General features: G+C 42.3%; 1 protein-coding gene across 2 annotated transcripts in view; it reads right to left on the bottom strand.

Annotated features, from left to right (window-relative positions):
• The window catches only part of LOC146810339 (uncharacterized), an 83177-nt gene that overhangs the window by 40713 nt on the left and 22911 nt on the right, over nucleotides 1-19553 (bottom strand). The window contains exons 2-4 of one of the 2 annotated variants that reach the window (XM_085617331.1): nucleotides 18206-18269; nucleotides 12960-13046; nucleotides 11805-12014 (exon numbers count right to left, since the gene is read on the bottom strand). In XM_085617331.1, the coding sequence (XP_085473457.1) occupies nucleotides 11805-12014; nucleotides 12960-13046; nucleotides 18206-18269 (361 nt within the window). The remainder of the gene's footprint in view (nucleotides 1-11804; nucleotides 12015-12959; nucleotides 13047-18205; nucleotides 18270-19553) is intronic. The other variant, XM_085617332.1, reaches the window with a different exon arrangement.

Genomic DNA, 19553 nt, shown 5'->3' on the forward strand with positions numbered 1-19553 from the left:
TGGTTGGCACAGTGTGGTAATCGTATCCTACCTTTATTTTCATTCAACAATTTACAGTCATTCATATCTAATAGGTATTGTTTATGTCACATGGAACTGTAACATGTAATATGGAATTGACTGATGCAGGAGCTTAGGTTTGAATATAGCAGAAGCGGTTGAAGTTTGCCTCAGCTGGATGCCTTAGCTCTTGCACCAGTGGGTCCATTTATGGCACTTAAATAATGACACTTTTTATATAACATGCAGACTCCATTGCTTTATCCCGCACAGCCACTTTCTTAAAAAAACCTGATTTCACCATTTGCCTTTGTGGCATTGCAACATTCTGCATTATATTCTTCACGATTATTTCTTTATTCCTGCTTGCTAAAACACTCCATTTCAGTCTTCAGAGCGGTAGGGGTGAGTAGTTTGCTTCCCACTCCCGCTATAGTCTAAAACCATACTAACACCACTTGCACAGCTATGCTACAGTGGCCAGTATGCTACAGCACCCACAGCACATCAGTTTACAGCAATCAGCTCACGGTTTCATCCCCGAGTGTACCGGCATCTCACCTCAGCACCATCTCACTCTGGGCAAAACAGCACTTTCACACCGGTAGGGGTGAATACATCGCTTCACACTCCCTGTACAGCACACCCTAACCACCCCACAGAGCTCAAAGCACTCCTACCCTCCTCTTTCCTACTCTTTTCGCCTTTTTTTCCCCTTACTTGCTTCAACAGAATCACAAAATGGCTGCCAACACTTCCTAGTTGCAACTGCTTGCACCGTTAGCAGCCAATAAGCAGCAAGCTTGTGCTCGTATCGCCTCAGCCAATCAGATGTCAGAATTCCCAAATTTCAATATCTGTAAATTTCAATTTTTCTCCAAAACTACTGAACGGATTCACACCAAATAAACAAAAGCGTGCTTTCTAGACCAAGCCCATTCCCCTTGCCAATTTTGGGGTAATTCCGTTCACCCGTTAGACCTGTAGCCTGGTCTAAAGTTTGCTATGGAAATTAACATAGACCCCCCTTTTTTCTCGGCACCCCCTTGATGAATCATCCCCAAACTTTCAACATAGGAGCTGATATGAACAAAGAATTAGTTTGGAAAATGTCATGAAGATTCATCAAACGACGCCAAAGTTATAAGCAAACCATTAAAATGCTCTTCCTATGGAAACTTGGTCCTAACTATAACTACCTCCTGGCGACCACCAGTAGGTAATATATATATATATATATATATATATATATACACACACACACACACACACGTATATATACACATGTATATATACATACATATATTACCTACTGGCGGTCGCCAGTAGGTAGTTATAGTTAGGACCACGTTTCCATAGGAAAACCTCAACATTCTATTTTGAATAACTTTGGCGCCGGTCGACGAATCCTCGCGAATTTCTCAAAATAGGTGGGGCGCTACGCTCCGCTCCTACCCTGAAAGTCTCGGGGGGATCCGTCAAGCGGGGGCTGAGATAAAAGGGGGGTCCCAAAACGCGTTTTTCCCATGCATTTTTCCATAGGACCTTTAGAACGAGCTACAGCCCGAACGGCTGAACAGAATTACTCAAAATTTGGCAGAGAGGTAGTCCCTAGGTCAAGGAAGTGCCTTTTGTAGGTTTGGTGTAAATCTGTTCAGTAGATTCTGAGAAAATAGCCTTTAAATCAATATATATATCTGAGCCCGCTTACGGTACGCTTACCGTACGCTTACGGTAAGCGTACGGTGGCGTGCGCGAGCGCGATTCTGATTGGCTCTTAGATCTTAGTAAACATTCGAATCGGCCGAAACCAGGAAGCGGCGGCCGCCATTTTGTGTATTTCACTCTGAAAAAAAAAGAGTGAAAACAAGGAAAGGGGGCAATGAGGAGAGTTACAGACCCCCTAACATTTGTAAGGGGGTCAAAGAAGGACAGAAAAGTAAAAAAAAAACATTTATTGATTTTAAAAAAAATCACGGGGTACGCGTACGGTAAGCTTACGGTAAGCGTACGGTAGAAAAAAAAAAAAAAAACGAAAATCAGATTTAAGTGTTTAGATATTAGGGGGCTCTAAAAAGAGCCGTTGTGTTTATGAAATGATTTTTTAGTGGTACCTACAAGTAAGTACCGATGCAGAGTCTAAGGTTCAAGAGGAAGACTCTGTTCCCTTCATCATTGAAGTGCACACCATCTCCTCTATAAATGTCTTGCATGTCATAACGCAAGTTGTTGTGGTAAATGGCACCCATACCATAGTCACGGAGGAAAGCAGAAACAGATTTGTTGACGTGCTTTCTTGCTTTGTCATCGCACCGCGTGCCCACCGTGCGTGCACGGCACTAACTGCGTAAAGTGGGCGCGCGGTGCGCGAAGCGCACCGCGTGCTCACTGTGCGCGCACGGTGCGCGAAGCGCACCGTGCGCGCACGGAACGAACTGCGTTAAGTGGGCGCGCACGCCACGAATGGCGTAAAGTAACTTAGCATTTAAAAAAACGTACAAATTCACTGAAAAAACCATAGGTTTCACACACGTTATAGTTAGGAATTAGCATTTAAAAAACCTTGCAAATTCACTGAAAAAACCATAGGTTTCACACATGTTATAGTTAGCGGAAATTTTACTGATAAAAAACCAATGAAATTCCCCCGTTATAGTTAGAGCAGGCAACTATAACTCACACGACCGCAATCTTCTGCTGATGACATATGTGCCTTTATGAAAAAAAAATATTTGTAATATATGTATAGCTAAAAATGTATGGAAGAAGACATGGGCAAATAAGTGTCTAAATACAGTATTAGCATCAGCAGAGGATTGCGGTCGCGTGAGTTATAGTTGCCTGCTCTAACTATAACGGGGGAATTTCATTGGTTTTTTATCAGTAAAATTTCCGCTAACTATAACATGTGTGAAACCTATGGTTTTTTCAGTGAATATACATACATATATATATATACACACATATATATATACACACACACACTCACACACACACACACACATACATATACATACACATATATACATATCACTGCAAAAGCCAAAGGTTAAAGGGACTTTATGTCTAGTTGAAATTTTCAGTTAAAACATGTATTAAACTAACAAAATCATTGAACTTCACCAGTTATAGCTATCTCAAGTAACTATAACTTGTGCCCTAAATGAACTATAGCTCCCACTCTCCCTACGCACAGTGTTGTTACCAAATATGTAATTTCAGATGTCAATAAAGATGTTATCAATGCAGTTACTGAACAGGTCATGAGTCATTTAATGTGAAGGTACACGCCTGGGGTACCTGCTACCTATGGCTGTGTTTACATATGCCGAAGACTCCTGCTGAGAAAGGCTTAACCCCTTCGACGCTCATGACGGAACGGTTCCGTCATGAGCGTCGGTTGAGCTGTGCTCATGACGGAACCGTTCCGTCATGACCACGCCCGCGCAGGTAACGGTCAGCACAGCGGGGGAATCCGCCCCGCATGGAAGGGGTTAATATCTGCAAAGAAACAAGCACATCAGAGAAGGAGAAAAGGGAATCCCTTCTAGCCTGACTACTGGAAATGTAATAGCATATACATAGTGGCATACAGAGAGTGTTGGTGAAAGGGTCTGATAAAACAAGTCATCATGGTGCATCTTAAATCCTGTGATGTTTCCAGCAATCTGATGAGAGGAAGTAGTGTGGAGAGAACTGCATCCATGAAGTGTATTAGAAGGAAGACAGAAGTCTGGCATGCACGCAATGAGCAATAAGTACCAATTATCCCTATGCCCTGCATTAGTGTTTGTATCATTTGTCCTGCCCCTGGTTTGTGAAAATTAAGAGTGGAGTAAATCATGTGTGTTTACCCTATCACTCTGTTACTTTTATCAGCCATATACATAGACACCATCAATACTACGTTCACACGAGGTATACCATGCACTACACATTTACAATTTGCTCACGGAATGATCTGTCCATTGACGTAGGGTTGCAGAAACCTGGGATAGTACGACCCCTGGTCAGAAGGACCTGCATTCGCCAACTAGGACTGCAATCATACATTCTATTCAGCATCTAACCAGCCACTTCAAGCAGGGTCCAATTATTTGCCTCAATTCACTGCACATCAGCCTTTAAAGCCAGCAGTGCAACAGAGAAACTCATTAGTCGATGAGAAATATATTATTGGAGGAGTCTTGCCCCTCAAAGTCCACTACCTCACCATCTCACTCTCATCTTGAAGTCCCATGGCACCAGAAAGTGGTCAGGAAACTGCAAAGAGACTCATCAGACTCACTATGGAATGTGATTCTCCCCACACACTGAGAAAGACAGGTGCCCATTTGCTGCGCTCCATGATGATTTCCATTTAAAGCCAGCTGCACTGTGGAGTAGTACACTAGCTAAGGTCAGACATAGGCTTGTGGTAGGGAGCTCTCCAGGTCCACTGTCTCGCCACCTTGCTGCCCCTCTAAATCCCCATTAGCATCCACAAGAGAGAAGGCCCCTAGGATGATATAACAATCTCTCTAAGGTTCTGCCTCCGCCATCATGTATTTGATTCCTCCCAATACTTTACACAAAGCAGGCAGCTGATCTCCACTGCTCAACAGAATTTAAAGCCATAAGTACTGCAGAGTGTAAGAGTCTAGATTTGCCCCTCATATCCCTTGTGTAATACTACATAAACGTCAGTGTCGTCAATTCTCTTTAATTGTCAGTTACTTTTTGACCCTGGTACTCAGCAAACTGAGTGATGGGTGACCCTGCATACCCCCCCCCACAACTAGAGAACTTGGTGCCTGGATCTCTGGATGTTGTCCTGTATGTCTCTTCACACTGCTAATTTGAGAAATTGCTGCACCTGTAGATAATGGCACACTAAGAATATTTGGTGGAAAACTGATAAAACAAGATGTCCCGCAGTAAGAGTTTCTGAATAATCAGGGTCCCTGTATTCCATTCTACCATGTACTGAGTAATTGGTGGCCCTAGGCACCCTTCAGCCAGAAAACGTTAAAGAATGACACATTTCAGCACCACGTTCTCCCACAAAACTGACCAGTTAGTGTCCCAGTTCATTCTGGTACCATGCAAACTGAGTGACTTGTTCCCCTTGTAAATATGAGTGATGTGTACCCATGTTATTTGTGTCTCTGAACACCGCTCTGCACTCTAAGGACTGAGTGACTGATGCCCACTGCGTTCTAGGAAACATTATGATCAGTTCCTCCACGCACCAGCTGTTTCTGAGCATCTGAGTTATGGGTTCCATATTTATTTAGATCAGGTGCATAACAAACTGACCCTACTCCTAATATCCACGTCACATGGCTTAATAAAATTGAATCTCACAGCCCCAAAATAATTCATTTACCTAAAAAGTCCACAATTCTTGATGATACAGGTTCTGTTTTATCTAATCTTCTTAATAAATTACTCCCTTCTCTTGTCTTGTCCTGCTCAAAATGTCTGTTTTCCTGCCTCCCACTTCAACTATCACCCTGTCTCTTAGCCACAATTTACTCTTAGATGCTTGAAAACCTTCAGGTAAACCATCTCACTCACTATCGCTTATTGCATACAAAATCCTCTCTGTTAAGGTTCCATTTTCTCCACTCAACCAAGTATGTCCTCACTCAAGTGTTCAACTTTATGATTGTCACTCATCTTGAATTGCCTTCCTACTCCCCCAAATCTGAGTCTTTCTCCTCCCTGCGGCATTTTACTCACAACACTCACCCACTTGGCATCACTGGCATGGATCAAGAGTGGTTCACCTTCTATCTTTCTGACCATTCCATATCCATTTGATGATCCTCTCACTCTTCACTTTCTCCGCTAACTTTAGTCAATCTTCAAAGCTCAACTCAGGCTCACCTACTACAATCTAACACTCTTGGTAACTAGTTTACCCATTTAGCTTCTCCTATCTAGGCTGACCATTCCCAATCCCTTTGCACATCCTCCAAACTCTACTTCTGCCTTTCATGCTGCCAACTATGTGTGTGCCACTGGACGACTTTCTGTTCGCTGATGCTGAACCAAAAGCCAAACAGAAGTATTTACCCACATCAATATCTCCACATTTAATAGAGGACCTCTTATTATTCCTGGCTGATTTTCTCACATCCTCCCAACTGCATCAAAGTCTGCATATTATTAAGCCCTTGTTCACATCTGAAAACATTAGTCTGCAACAGCAGAAACATATCATATAATGCAATGTACAAAAAATCCACAATTAACATCCATTCCACATCACAATGGAACATATCAATTTACTAGTCCTGAGCAAAATTGATTATTGTTAAATATTTTATTCATCTCAACACACTATATTTTCTCATCTGTAGATAAGGTTATTAACTTCACCACACAACCTGTTTTCGATCTCCCCAAACTACCATCCATTGACTCATAGCAGCACCAATCCTGAAGCATGTCTGCGGAATCAAAAACACTGTATGAATACCAACACTAATTTTTCAGCATCATTCTGACAACATCAGCAGTAGATCTTACTCGTCAACACAGAGAACATCCAAACTGCCCCTCCGGCTTCTAGATTCCAATCCTTTAATTCCATGAATCCTCTGCACTAAAACTAAGTGGCACCATGTTTCTTGGAAACTAAGATTCATACTCTGAAGATCTTTAAGATCAGGCACGGGCGCACATGTGCTCCTTGTTCTCCAAACAAATGGAATAACGTACCTATTACCTTTCCTCTTTTAAAGACTGCTCTAAAAACCTGCCTTCTGCAACCTGATGCACATTCTATCCATAACTCATAACACTCAGGCCCAACATCACTACTAACCAAGACAATTGGATTTCAAATTGCATTAATGTCTTTTGAGTGTTTGTTAACTGACCAATGCAGTATACTGTAGGTGTTTTTGCTAACTGGCAAGCTTATGTGTATATTCTTTAGTTGGGGTCACCATCACCCATGTCCAAATATGTAGAGCATGGCTGGAAGGTAGTCTTTCATTTATTTGTTTGAATAAACCATACAATCATATCTACTGTTGAAAAATGGTATTGTGTTTTAGGCTACTAGGTCCCAAGGTGGGGGTTTAAACTCATTTTGGAGTCAAATCTAAACATCTATTGGGGTAAAACCTGTTTTTTGGCCACTGAGTTCAGGCTAGTTGCAGTAACTGGAGCAACATACGAGATTAAAAACCTGACCATATTATTATCTTGGACTGACTGGACACAAAGTTGTTGTTAGATGACCTCTTTTAGACCAAATCAAAAGAAACATCCAGAGCAAAAAAGATAAAAAGGATCTCATTTGGGATGTTCAAGTGTGTGACTGAAAAAGCAGAGGTCCTTACTTGAATCGACGAATATGACCTTGCTTCAATTCACAATGGGATTTTGCTTTATCTGTCAAGGAGACTATAACAATTTCACTGACTAGATCAGGATTTGATTTTGATAGCTACTCCACCCCCACATCTCATTTCAAGTTAAATAAAACCTCTTTAGATGCAACTCCTATCAAAGACCGGAGACGATTTTTGGTAGATGAATTCCACACCTCCATCCATAAATTAAGACCAGATTTATACTAGTGGTGAGCATAATTCTTGTAATTCCGTAGCCTAATCACGAAAAATTACAAAATCTGATAGATTACACAGGAAGAGTATTTCTGCATCTAGCACTATTTTTGCAGTATGCATTTGAGCTAAGACATAACTCTAAATTCACTAGAGCAGCCGTTGACGCTCGCTAAATGTGCACTTGGGGTAGGATTTTCGCCCAAATATTTAACGGTAGTTTCTTAGAGCAAAATGCACTCTTTCGACCAAAATGGATGTGAAAATGGTTTTTGTGTTAAATAAATAGTGCGAAATAAAACAGAACACGAATAGCAGCACATGCAGCTGCTCACACTTATTAAATGTGCTCTTATGGTAGGATTTCTTCCTCCAAATTACACAAGCATGCTTAATTACGTTATTATCTCCAATTCCGCTTCAAAGAGTAAAGCAGAATTACCAAAATTATCCCATAACTCTGGCCTAATTAAAATCACATCCAGGCCTAATTATTACTCGAGATTAACTGTGACAACAGCTTTTTGAAATATTTGACAGCTTTAATGATGCAGCAGGTACACCATGGATATCTATTTGTGTGGCTTCTGATGTTAAAATGTGCATGCTGTTTCTTTTAGATCTGTCCCCACCTTTTGGGATCATGGACCACTTCTTTTTATTGACCAATTTGATAGATGATAAAATAGTTTGTGGGAAACCAGGGCCGACATAAATATTTTCTACAAAACAGGTATTGGAGAACCTCAGAACTCCACAAACAGAGCTGCTTTTTGGGCGGCCCAATGGGGAACATCCCTGTCCCAGACTATGCTTATTATTTTCATGGGTCTCCTAGTTTGTTGTACTATTCATATTGGGATGACACTCAAATATGCCCATCATTCAACATGCAGCAACATCATTTCCACTGCTAAACAGTGACTTGTACATGTTGATTTTTACCAAACCATAACAGTCTGTATTTTCTCCCATCCATATTATTTAATCAACTGGAAAGAACAAGGTGATACATGCACTTGAGGAGGAAGGTGTTCCTCAACTCAGTGATTCTGGGATACATTGTTGGGAAAATGCCTTGATTCATTCTACTTGGTTTGCTTTTACAGGCATGTTAGGAGCCTATGATTTTTTTTTTTACATTTTGTGCTATCTCCAATGTTTTGAATGCGGACATAGAACATGAGGTGTCCTAGTAGTTCCAACTAACTTGGGGGTTAACATTGCATGAACATCTACTCAGTAGTAGATGTTAACAGGAATAGAAACATACAATAATAACATGGCATTTTATAGTCTCTACTAGGAACCCTTCAGGTGCTTTAAATAATTTGTTTTATGCCCTATTCAAAGTATTGACTTCGGAGGCTTGAATGGTTAAGTGGAGTAACCTGGATTCCAACATGTGATGTGGAAATTGAACGGTGTTCTCAGCAGCCGGTGGTGAATCAATGAAGCTATCTTCCTGGCTGCTCAATTGAGGTTTCATTTTCGAATAGTTAAGTGCACCAAAAGTGTCAATAAAATTGTGAGAAAATTGAGATTGCATCAATATTTGTGTTGATAAGTCTAAGGTTACAGAATTGAGGATAAATAAAAAAGCAAATACGGGGTTGGCTTCATGGCTATAGATGTTCTTTGTATCTCTTCAGGGAGAAGAGCTTCCCTGTGGTCATCAATATCAAATTGACAGCCACCAGCAGGCACATACCAAGGGCTAAGGGGGATGGCTAAACGGGGTTCACTGTTCTCAGATCTGTGCAGATCCAAAGACTGCAAATGGCAATTTTCAGAATAAACTATGAAAAGTGAAAGTAAATGCCTCGATGACTGAGAAATCTGAATCAACCACTGATCACAAGGGCTGTAAAAGAAATCTTCAACTCAGTAGTATAGCCCTTCCTTCCCCACCTTAAAATCCTACGATTAAGTAAGATATACTGTATATTTGATTTGTACAGTATGGCAATCACCTTATTTTCACAGATTAAATCCCCAGCAGATCGCATGTATGAATCTATATATGCATGTGGTGTGTGAGCACCACATACCTAGCCCATAAGGCAGAAAAGTACTGAACCGGGTAAAATACAAGCGTACAGTCAATGAGTGATAGGAGAGGTAGCTTAGTTCTGGAACCAGAAGGGTGTGGTTAATACACTGTGAAATGTGCCTAGACACAGGAACCCTCATCTACAGACCCCCCAGCCCCCAAACACCCTTCGCCACCACCATCACCAACTTCAACGCACCCCACGCCATCGCCTCAACAAACTACATACTCATTGGAGACCTGAACTTCCACCTAAACAACCCCAGCGACCTCAATTCCACTATCCTTCATGACAACCTTGCCCACATCGGAATTAAACAACTGGTCAACACACTGACCCACAGAGCAGGACACACCCTCGACCCCATCTTCATGGCAGGAAACAGCGTCCAATTCAGTCACACAATGCAGCCGCCATGGACCGACCACCACTGGGTACACTTCGCCATCAACAAACCCAAGGCACCCAAACCAGCCCCACGCCCATCACAAAGAAACTGGAGCAAGGTTACCGATGAGCAACTTAACTCCACCCTCACCCGAGACAACCACACCTGGGCACCCGACGCAAACGACGTAGTCAGAGAACGCCACAGCTGGATCTCCGACTGCGCAGACGAGCTCGCCCCGCTACGCAACCCAGACAGACAACACCCCAGGAAAGCCGCTTGGTTCACCACCGCTCTCCAAGAAGCCAGACGCACCTGCATACGCGTGGAGAAGAACTGGAGAAACACCAAGACACCGAAAACCACACCACCTACAGGGACGCCATGATGGACTATCACAACCAGATCAGAGCAACCAAGAGGAACTTCATCCACAACAAAATCCTGGCCAACTCCACTAACTCCAAGGAACTTTTCAGTGTCATTCAAGAATTCACCAGCCCACGCAGCGAAGCCACAGACATCACCCCATCACAAGACCACTGTGACAAGCTTGAAACCTATTTCAACCTCAAGATCAAAAACCTCTACAACAACTTCATTGACTATCCAACAGGCGCCAGAGACGGCCCCCTGCCCCCAGAAACACGAGTTAATCCACCATCTCCAACTGGACACCGATCACGGCCAAAGACACTGCCTCAACCATGAAAAGCAACCACTCGGGGGCCCCCACCAACCCCTGCCCCACTCACATCTACCACAGAGCCGCGGCCACCAATGCACCCGAACTACAACGCACCATCAACACCACCTTCAAAACAGGCACCTTCCCAGGCGACTGGAAGCACGCAGAAGTCAGACAAGAAGCCCACAGCTAACCCCACTGACCTCAAGAACTATCAGCCCATCTCGCTCCTCCCCCTCGCAGCCAAAGTTGCAGAGAAAACAGTCAACAGGAAACTGATATGATTCATTGAAGAGAACGCCATCCTTGACCCGTCCCAATCCGGATTCCGAAGCAACCACAGCACAGAGACATCCCTACTCGCCGCCACAGATGACATCCGCACCCTCCTGCACCAAGGCCACTCTGCAGCCCTCATCCTAAGTCAACCTATCAACGGCCTTCGACACTGTCTTCCACCGCACACTAGTTGCCAGACTACACGACGCAGGCATACATGGAACAGCCCATGACTGGATCCAATCATTTCTCACCGGCAGAAGCCAAAGGATCAGACTCCCACCCTTCCTCTCCGAACCCACGAAAAACACCTGCGGTGTCCCACAGGGTTCATCCCTGAGCCCCACCCTCTTCAACATCTACATGGCCCCCCTTCTCTCACATTGCAGCCAAGACCTGGAACAAGCTACCTACAGACATCAGACATGCCCCCTCCCTGAACACCTGCAGGAAGACCCTCAAGACCTGGCTCTTCGGCTAAACAGATCTGCGGATCCCCCCCCCCCTTAGCACCTTGAGACCCTCACGGGTGAGTAGCCTGCTTACAATTCACTGATTGATTGATTGGTTGATTACACTTCCCTGATTGATAGACACCTATGTGTAGTAGAGCGCTTTATAAATTGCAATTTCATTTAATTTCAAATAGTGTTCTTTAAAGAGGTGTGTCTTCAACTTTTTCCTAAGTTGGAGTATTGTTGGGGTGCTCTACATTGTCGCATGACAATGTGGATGAGAGGATGGTGTCTGCACCAGATATTCCCACCAAACTTGGAAACCCAAGTACAGAGAAAACCCAGTTTTCTATCCACGTTGTTCCGCCCACTTACCATTGTCCATTTGCAACTTTTCAATACAGCTTTTCAGGCTACTGTTGGCAGCACAGTTGCACACTGCCTGAAGCTCCCTGATGGAGTCCCCCATCATTAAATGATGCTCCCGTTGTTCGTTGAATGTATCAGCAATATCAGAAAACAGCTTATCAACATCTGGAATGTCCACCACTTTCATTGTGAGTTTCTGATCCTTGAGCAAATCTGCTGAAGACAGAAAATCATTTTTTAAGTGTAATACTTAAGAACAAATTCACCATTGTGGATCAAGAAAAGTTCAAATTCGCTAGGTTAAGCATGTCATGTCTTTATTTTTGAAAATATTATTGTGATTGTATACTTTAGTCCTGGTAAAGGATGAGAAGCCCACTAATGGCAGTAATGGAGGATGGGTGTGTGCAGCTCCAGTTCAAGAGGACACTGAAGGTGCTTGCACATCTTAGTCACCAAGAGAGGCGCATGCTGCAACTGGCCCTGTATCATATGTCTTTTTATTTATTGTTTTATTGGAAAATCCCCAAATTTTTGCCACTGCCACATACTAAAATGTCTACACCAACAAAATCATTTGTAAACTAAATCGTTCATTCGCTCACAACTTGGAAAGTGAATAACTCCTTTAATTGTACATAACTTTGCCCATACATTTCTGGACAAGACCACCATCACAAATATGGCAAAAACAGCACTGTGGATGCGCGTCTTTGCATGGTAATCAACGAATGAGCAATGAGTCTTAATTTCCTTCTTGATTACTTAGCAACCTCATGCACACTGTCTTTCAGTGTGAGGTAACTAACACTAATATGGATTATCCAGGACTCCCAATACATTAATTCACATCATACATGTCTGCAAGTCTATCTATGTGAGTCACTTTGTTCTATGCACTTTTAGAGACAAAAGACTCATCTGGAAGGACAACCATGTGAATTATGCCTTCATTATGATGCAACATAATCTCAACTGGTCTCTCCTTGGAGTTCTTCCTGAAACCCTGAAGTTATGTAGGGTTGCCTCTAGAGAATACCTCTCTTTCTAGCTACAATCTGGCACTGCCCAATTATCAATGAAAGCTAAGAATTGCCTGTGCAGCATCTCTAACTTGATATTGCAGTACATTAAAAAAATCCACTAAAGAATTCATAGTACCTTCTGAATCAGAGACGGCATGTGTGGTGCGTTTTGAGACAGCAGGCCCGCTGACTTGCACAGAAGCGTCATTTGTCGGAACATTGTCTGTAGGAATAAAACATACTTGTGTTAGTTTCAGTTACATAAATATGAGGAGGCTGTTTGGGGAAGTGGGTAGACAGACAAAGGGAAATGTGTCCCCTTGGTTATTTTTAGAGGGGTCTGCATCTTTATTAATTGGGCTCATAATGTCCATAATGTAAACGGGGGGAGGGTGCTATCTTTTAATCTTTCTTTTTACAAGAGGACATAATGTGTTCAGAAGTACAATAATAAAGGCCTATATTTGTAACGTCTTAGCAACTTGTAGATCTCATATTTAATTTTTATATTATTCCGACTATTTGAACCCCTATCAACAAAGAGAAAGTGGACTATTAACTTGCTGTGTTCTTGCTCTGGAATCAGTTATACAAGCAGCATGTATCTAGGGCTCCAGAATTCAGTTATCACTACTGTGCAGGGACTCAATATCCAAACCAAGGTCCAGCGTTTTTAATGCTCTTTTGATAGAAGGCAGGGCTCTGGACAATGTAGAAGTATTACAATCATCGGAGGTCAAAGCTATCCTTGTACATCTATGCTAACTTTGTGACGTTTAGTTTAAAAGACTATCAACTTTGTGAATGTCATTAAGTTGCCGACATTTTAAATAATATGCATGAAAAAACCTGCTACATTTAGTTTTTTAGAGGGAGAAACACAAGACTGTACCACCTTTAATAGAAGTGTCTTGCAAAACATCTTTCTGCAGAAAACCTCATCCTTAGGCCATGGTGTTCAAAGTTCACCAAGTCTGCTGAGGTGGGTCTCCTGAGTCCCGATATCCCTCGTCAGATCATGGTTCGCTGTAAAGTTGGAGTTCGCTTGGACACAGTTTAGTAGGTATTTGCAACTGGAGGTCCAGTACCCCAGGTATTCGTGCATTTCAGCTCCAGTTGGTCCTGGGGCCTTAAGACTTGGTGTGGAGGATGAGCTGAACCTCCAGAGCAAGTGTACCTTTTGTTGGTACTCTGAGACATTGGTTGAGCTTGGGAGCTGGATGACGCTGGACTGGACTTTGCTGTGATTTAGACCTGCGGCCGCAGGGAGATAGCTCCTCTATCTCAAGAGAGTTACATAGTGATCTGGAGGATGGGAATTGTCAAGTTCTGTGGTGGCAGGCAGGAGTTTGCACCCAAAGTCCACCAGAAGATCTGCAGTTCTCATTCCAACAGCGTTTCTTCATTTGTCTTTTTCTTGTGTGCATGAATATTAGTTTCAGGGTCGGGGGATGCCACCTAAATACTAAATTTAGAGGTGTTTACAAGGAAGTGACAGGTAGTGGCCAATGGTCCCCTTACATGTGGTGTCTATACTCTCTATTATGTCAACCTCCAGTGGGAGGGGGGACATAGCCCTAGCCCTGATTGGAGAAGTCCCATCATCTTCAAGATGGTGAGCACTGAAAAATTTACTTCACCTCACCTCCAGGCCCTGAGGGGTGGAGTTGGCAGAGGGGGGCACATCTCCTACTCTTTCTTAATTTTCCCACCTGTCTTCCCACCAAGAGGGGGTGAGGACAGGGGGGCTTCTCCTTCGATCAGGAGAGGATGGGGTCATGTTTTAAAGGTAGCAAGCTTCCTGCCACAAATGGCTCTTCCTGACCAAGGGGAGGAGTGAGCATTTCTGCTCAGGGCAGGCATTGTTCTCGACCTCTGAGCATGCAGACACCCACCCCATGAGGTCAGAACTCTGGTGGTGACAGGCTGGCTTAGACCAGTTGGTGACCACACTAAGAGTTGGTAGGTTTCAGGGGACCCCTCTAAGGGGTCCTCTGTGTAAAATTATTAATGAATCTGACACTGGAATCAGGCAGTTTTATTAAGACAAGATGTTTGGTATCAAACATCTCATCACAAAGTGAAGCTATTATGGAGCTGGGGAACTCGTATTGACAAGTGTCCAGCCCATGTACTCTCTTTAGCTTCCCTGTTCACTTACAATATCCAAGATTCGACATGGATATTGCAGGATCATATCTGCTCATGCAGCTATGCACTCACAAGAGATACACCTAAGGTGTGCACCCTGCCTTAGAACTATAAGGCCTGTTATAGGGGTGTCTTACCTATTTCCCATGCAGTGTTTGTGGGCATGGCACACAGGGATGTGTGTCATGTCGACTCTTCGGTTTGGTCTGCACCAAGGCACGCAGTCTGCATTGGCAGTGTGCATGGTATTGGTGAGGGGACCCACAATGACCTAGGTACCAGGGGTATCATTTACTAGCGACTTACATGGGGTACTGAAGTTGTGCCAATTGGGAAACAAAAGGTACAGTTAAGGGAAAGAGCTTCTGGCACAGGGGACCTGGTTGGCAGGGACTTGTGTACTTGGAGTCGCAATGGCATAATTTTCCTGGCAAAATGTGGGGGCTAACCATGTCCAAAAGAGGCACTTACCTACACTGTTCATCAATATGGCAGCAGTATGCCTTTCTTTTGCTTGACTCTGATCTTTTAACATTATTAGTGATATATATATACGTATATACACACAGATATTTATGTTTAGAGAGCGAGACCATTATGAGCTGAAGATACAATATTTTGAACTATTGGACCTGTGAAAATCATTCTAAAATGTTTCATAAAAACAAAATTCCTTCTATATAATAATCTTAATCATTGCTACAAGAAATAAAATGTCCATATTTTGTTTTGTTAACTTTCAAAGTATTGTATCTTAGCCTGTGTGAATACACATATACCAAGTGGTTTACTATACTCTAAATACACAAACAAAAATTGTCTGCTGTCCAGTGCTGAAACCTGCAAGATCTATAACTCGAGCTATGTCTCTGATGTCTACTCCTAAGTATACAAGATTTATGCAACCCTTACCCTGCTGTCCGAAGTTGGAATATGTATAATACATAACCTGAAACATAGCTAAGTAGTCTCAGATTTGGGCTTATCTAGGTAACTTGAGACATAATTCTACTATCTATGCCTGTTGACCCTGAGAAACTAGAGGGGTAGTTATGTTGTCCAAGTCCCAATCCTGTAAAGTAGTTGCGCCAGAAGGGGTGCCATGCGGCCAATGTTGTATGGAATGTGTGTAACCTAGGAAATGGTTCTGTTTTAACCTGCATTTGCTTTACAAGCTATAGTTCTGCTATCTGGGATTTTAAAGATTAATACGAATTATAGAATGCTCTGGTATCTATTCTTCAAATGTCTGCGTAATTCGTGCGAGTGTTTTATTGCCCAATCCTATGAGGGTTTTTAAACCTGAATACTAGACCCGTTCTCTGAGACAAAAACGACGTATGTAATCTAAAGGATGCCTTGGTTACTGAGTCATCAGACATAGGAGTTGTGTAATCGGAGAGATAGTAGTGCTGTTCAGCCTGTAAGGCATGTGTAACAGAATAGATGACTTGGGTGTCGGCAGTAAGAGTCTGCAAGTTTCATGTAAGTTAACTAGACCCACATTGTATACATTGAGTTGTTTCAGAAATACTCAAGCAGTAATTATCTGAGGAGAAGATCTGCATGCAAATAACTTCAGTGAGATTGGGCAACATTTTTTTTATACTTATTTTTTATTTTGGAACGATGTGATAGTCAGTTTATAAATTACTAATACTACTCCTCACCTACCCTTCAAGAATTATGTCAAACAGTTTCTTCTTGAGCATTAATTCCATCCTGGAGCCTTCGAATGCTTTACTGTCTTGTTCTTCTCTCGTAGTCTCATTAGACATGTTCTACTTTCTCTTCATTTGACTTTCACTCACAACATTCTCTATCTGAAAAGATTGTGTATGGGGCAGAAAATAGGGTTAGCCTGAGAGGGTTATACCCGCCAGTTCGACTTGACCAACACATCTCTATAGCAGGAATGGTGAAAATGTGGTTTTGAGACAAACCTATTCCCGAATCACCAGATCAGCAGTGCTGAGAATAACTGTTTTTCACATGAGCAAACTCAGGCGTATTCAGCATCTCGAATCTATTCCCAATAGGGCCTGGATGACAGACAAGGATTATTGTAGTGCCCATCTTGCTAGTACGCCTGTTTCCCAGATGCACCATCTGAGGTGTACAGAATACATGTCTGTCCACTATTTGGCCAGTGAAGCCAGGATCACTTCAAGGCAGCCAGATGTGCACTGCATTGGCAGCCTCTGAGGGACAGGATCCAGTAAGTATAAACTAAACTGCCTAGCTTTCAGATGTTTACATAATCTGGCCCCAGCATCTTATACAATGGATTTATTGCTACAGTCCAGCCAGATATCTCAGAAGAAAGCTTTTACATCTTATTGCTAAGTATAGGACTAAGCTACTCTCCAAAAGGGGCGGAGCGTTTTCATATCATGGTCCCATGTGCTGGAAATCTCAGCCATTGCAGTTTAGCCAGATCACTTTGTTACTTCGTTTAGGAAGGCTCTGAAGGCACATCACATCTATTTTTTTGGTTCTGCACCAATGTTTGCAATGCCCACTCAAAAGTGCACGATATGGGTGTGATCAGTTAGTCTGGCGACTCATCCTTTACTTTCACCTCCCATCTCTCTTCATTCTCCTACTTTTTTTTAACTGCCCTTTGACTGGTATTTTCTTGAGGCTTTTATACACTGATTTTCTTTAAGTACGTAAATATTGTACATTTGTACATACTGTTTGGCAAACACCCCACCACATGTTTGTTCTGGCTCTTAACCCCCATATTTCGATGTATACTTGTAACTCAGCCACTGAACATGAAAAGTGCTCTAATGCCTTTGGGCTATGGTCGTGCTATGAATCCTGCAACATCAAATAAGTAATTTTCTGAAATTTAAGGTACTTTTTATTCATTTCGATGTGTTTATATTTAGAGAGGGGTTGAATTTATTTTTTGAACTGTGCATTTATTTTCTATATTTATACTTCTTTCAAGTCCTGTGATATTGCCTCATACGAGGCCCCTTCCTATATTACTTTCCACTTTTTGTGATGTCGCTCACAAAATGCCATAGGTAGTTGCTTAAGGACAGGTAATAATGCACGAGGTGATCTCGTTTATTTATACATCAATTAACCCTTTATAAATTTTTAAGGTCTTAGTCCTAGAACATGGTACTGGGTAACAGGTCATCTGTGGCTATTAATTGAACTGTTGGCAACTGAAAGAAAAGGTACAAGGACACTTTGGAGGAGGCTCCCACCTACCGTAAATTTTGCCGCCCAGGTCTCGTTGCGGATGTGAGTGATTTCGACTGGAGATGGGAAGCCGCTGTGAAGAGAAGACGGAGACTTGGACAGGCAGTTATAGACAGAAGACAGAATCATGTACACATACAATGAAAGTAGACATTGGAATGTCAGGCTAATGCATGCAGTCCATTTCTTCAACACTTTTGTGACATTTGTCTCCAATTTTACCTCTCCTTCACTAGCCCCAGTGCTCCCCCTGTCTTCGATCCTTTCCTCCTATAAACATGTATTTTGTTTGTCTTCTCATGTTCTGCTGCTAATTTCGGTGTATTTGCCGTGATTTCCATTGAATTATAATTTTGAATGAGTATTCATCCTCAGCCACATATTTTGACTTCCGGTTCTAAGAGTGCTTTGCCATTGAACCGTCTCTGTACAGCGTTCACTTCAGGACTTGTAATGCCAATTCACAAGCCATTCTGTTCCTTACGTGTATAAAAGTACATTTTTTATTTCTCACTCTCTTTCTATAGGTCTTATGTATGATACTTTACACATCTCTGACAGATATATATTTTTCTCAAGATGAGGCCACCAGAACTGGACAAAGCACAGCTGGTGTAAATTTTAGTAAATATCAGAACTGCACATGAGGTTTACAGAATTAACCACATCATCCCAGATGTGGCATGTATGATAATGCGTATAATGGTATTACAGCCCCCTTTTCCAAATGTTACTGACAGTATCAATGGACAAGGGAATTTATTGTGCTATGGCCATAACAGCAGGTAGTTCTCGAGTCACTTGATTGGTTGATTGTTTTTCCGCCCAGAATAAAGTAATCAGGTTTGCCACCGAATAATGTAAACCTGCCCCACCAATCAGCTACAAGCTCCCATGGACACAAGTTAAGATAGAGCTCTGTCAGCTACAAACGCTGCTAAATGTCCTTACCTGCTCGCTGAAAGCCATTTGCAGTAACAATTAGCCAAACTTCATGAAAAGTCTTTTACAACCCTCACACCATTCCATTTCAAATATTTCTATTGCTTGAACCAATACTCTCGGATTCTTTACTCACTAGAGAGTTTTATGATAGCTGTTATTTGAAACTTATAATTATACCAACTGGAGCGGTTTCTGGTTCTACCCAACAAGAGAACCATAACATGACACAGCAGTAAAATCACGATGTACTAAACAGAAAGCAATTATTCATACCCAGGAACGAGCCATTCCTCCCAGATGTGCAATGAGCCCTGAAAGCTAACTTCATTTATCTCAAACGTTCAGTCATTGAACACTTTGTCTATCCTTACAATAGTCAACCTACTTCTGTCCTTGAGTACTGTGATAAGAA

The sequence above is a fragment of the Triturus cristatus genome, chromosome 7, assembly GCF_964204655.1.
Source record: "Triturus cristatus chromosome 7, aTriCri1.1, whole genome shotgun sequence".
NCBI lineage: Eukaryota > Metazoa > Chordata > Amphibia > Caudata > Salamandridae > Triturus > Triturus cristatus.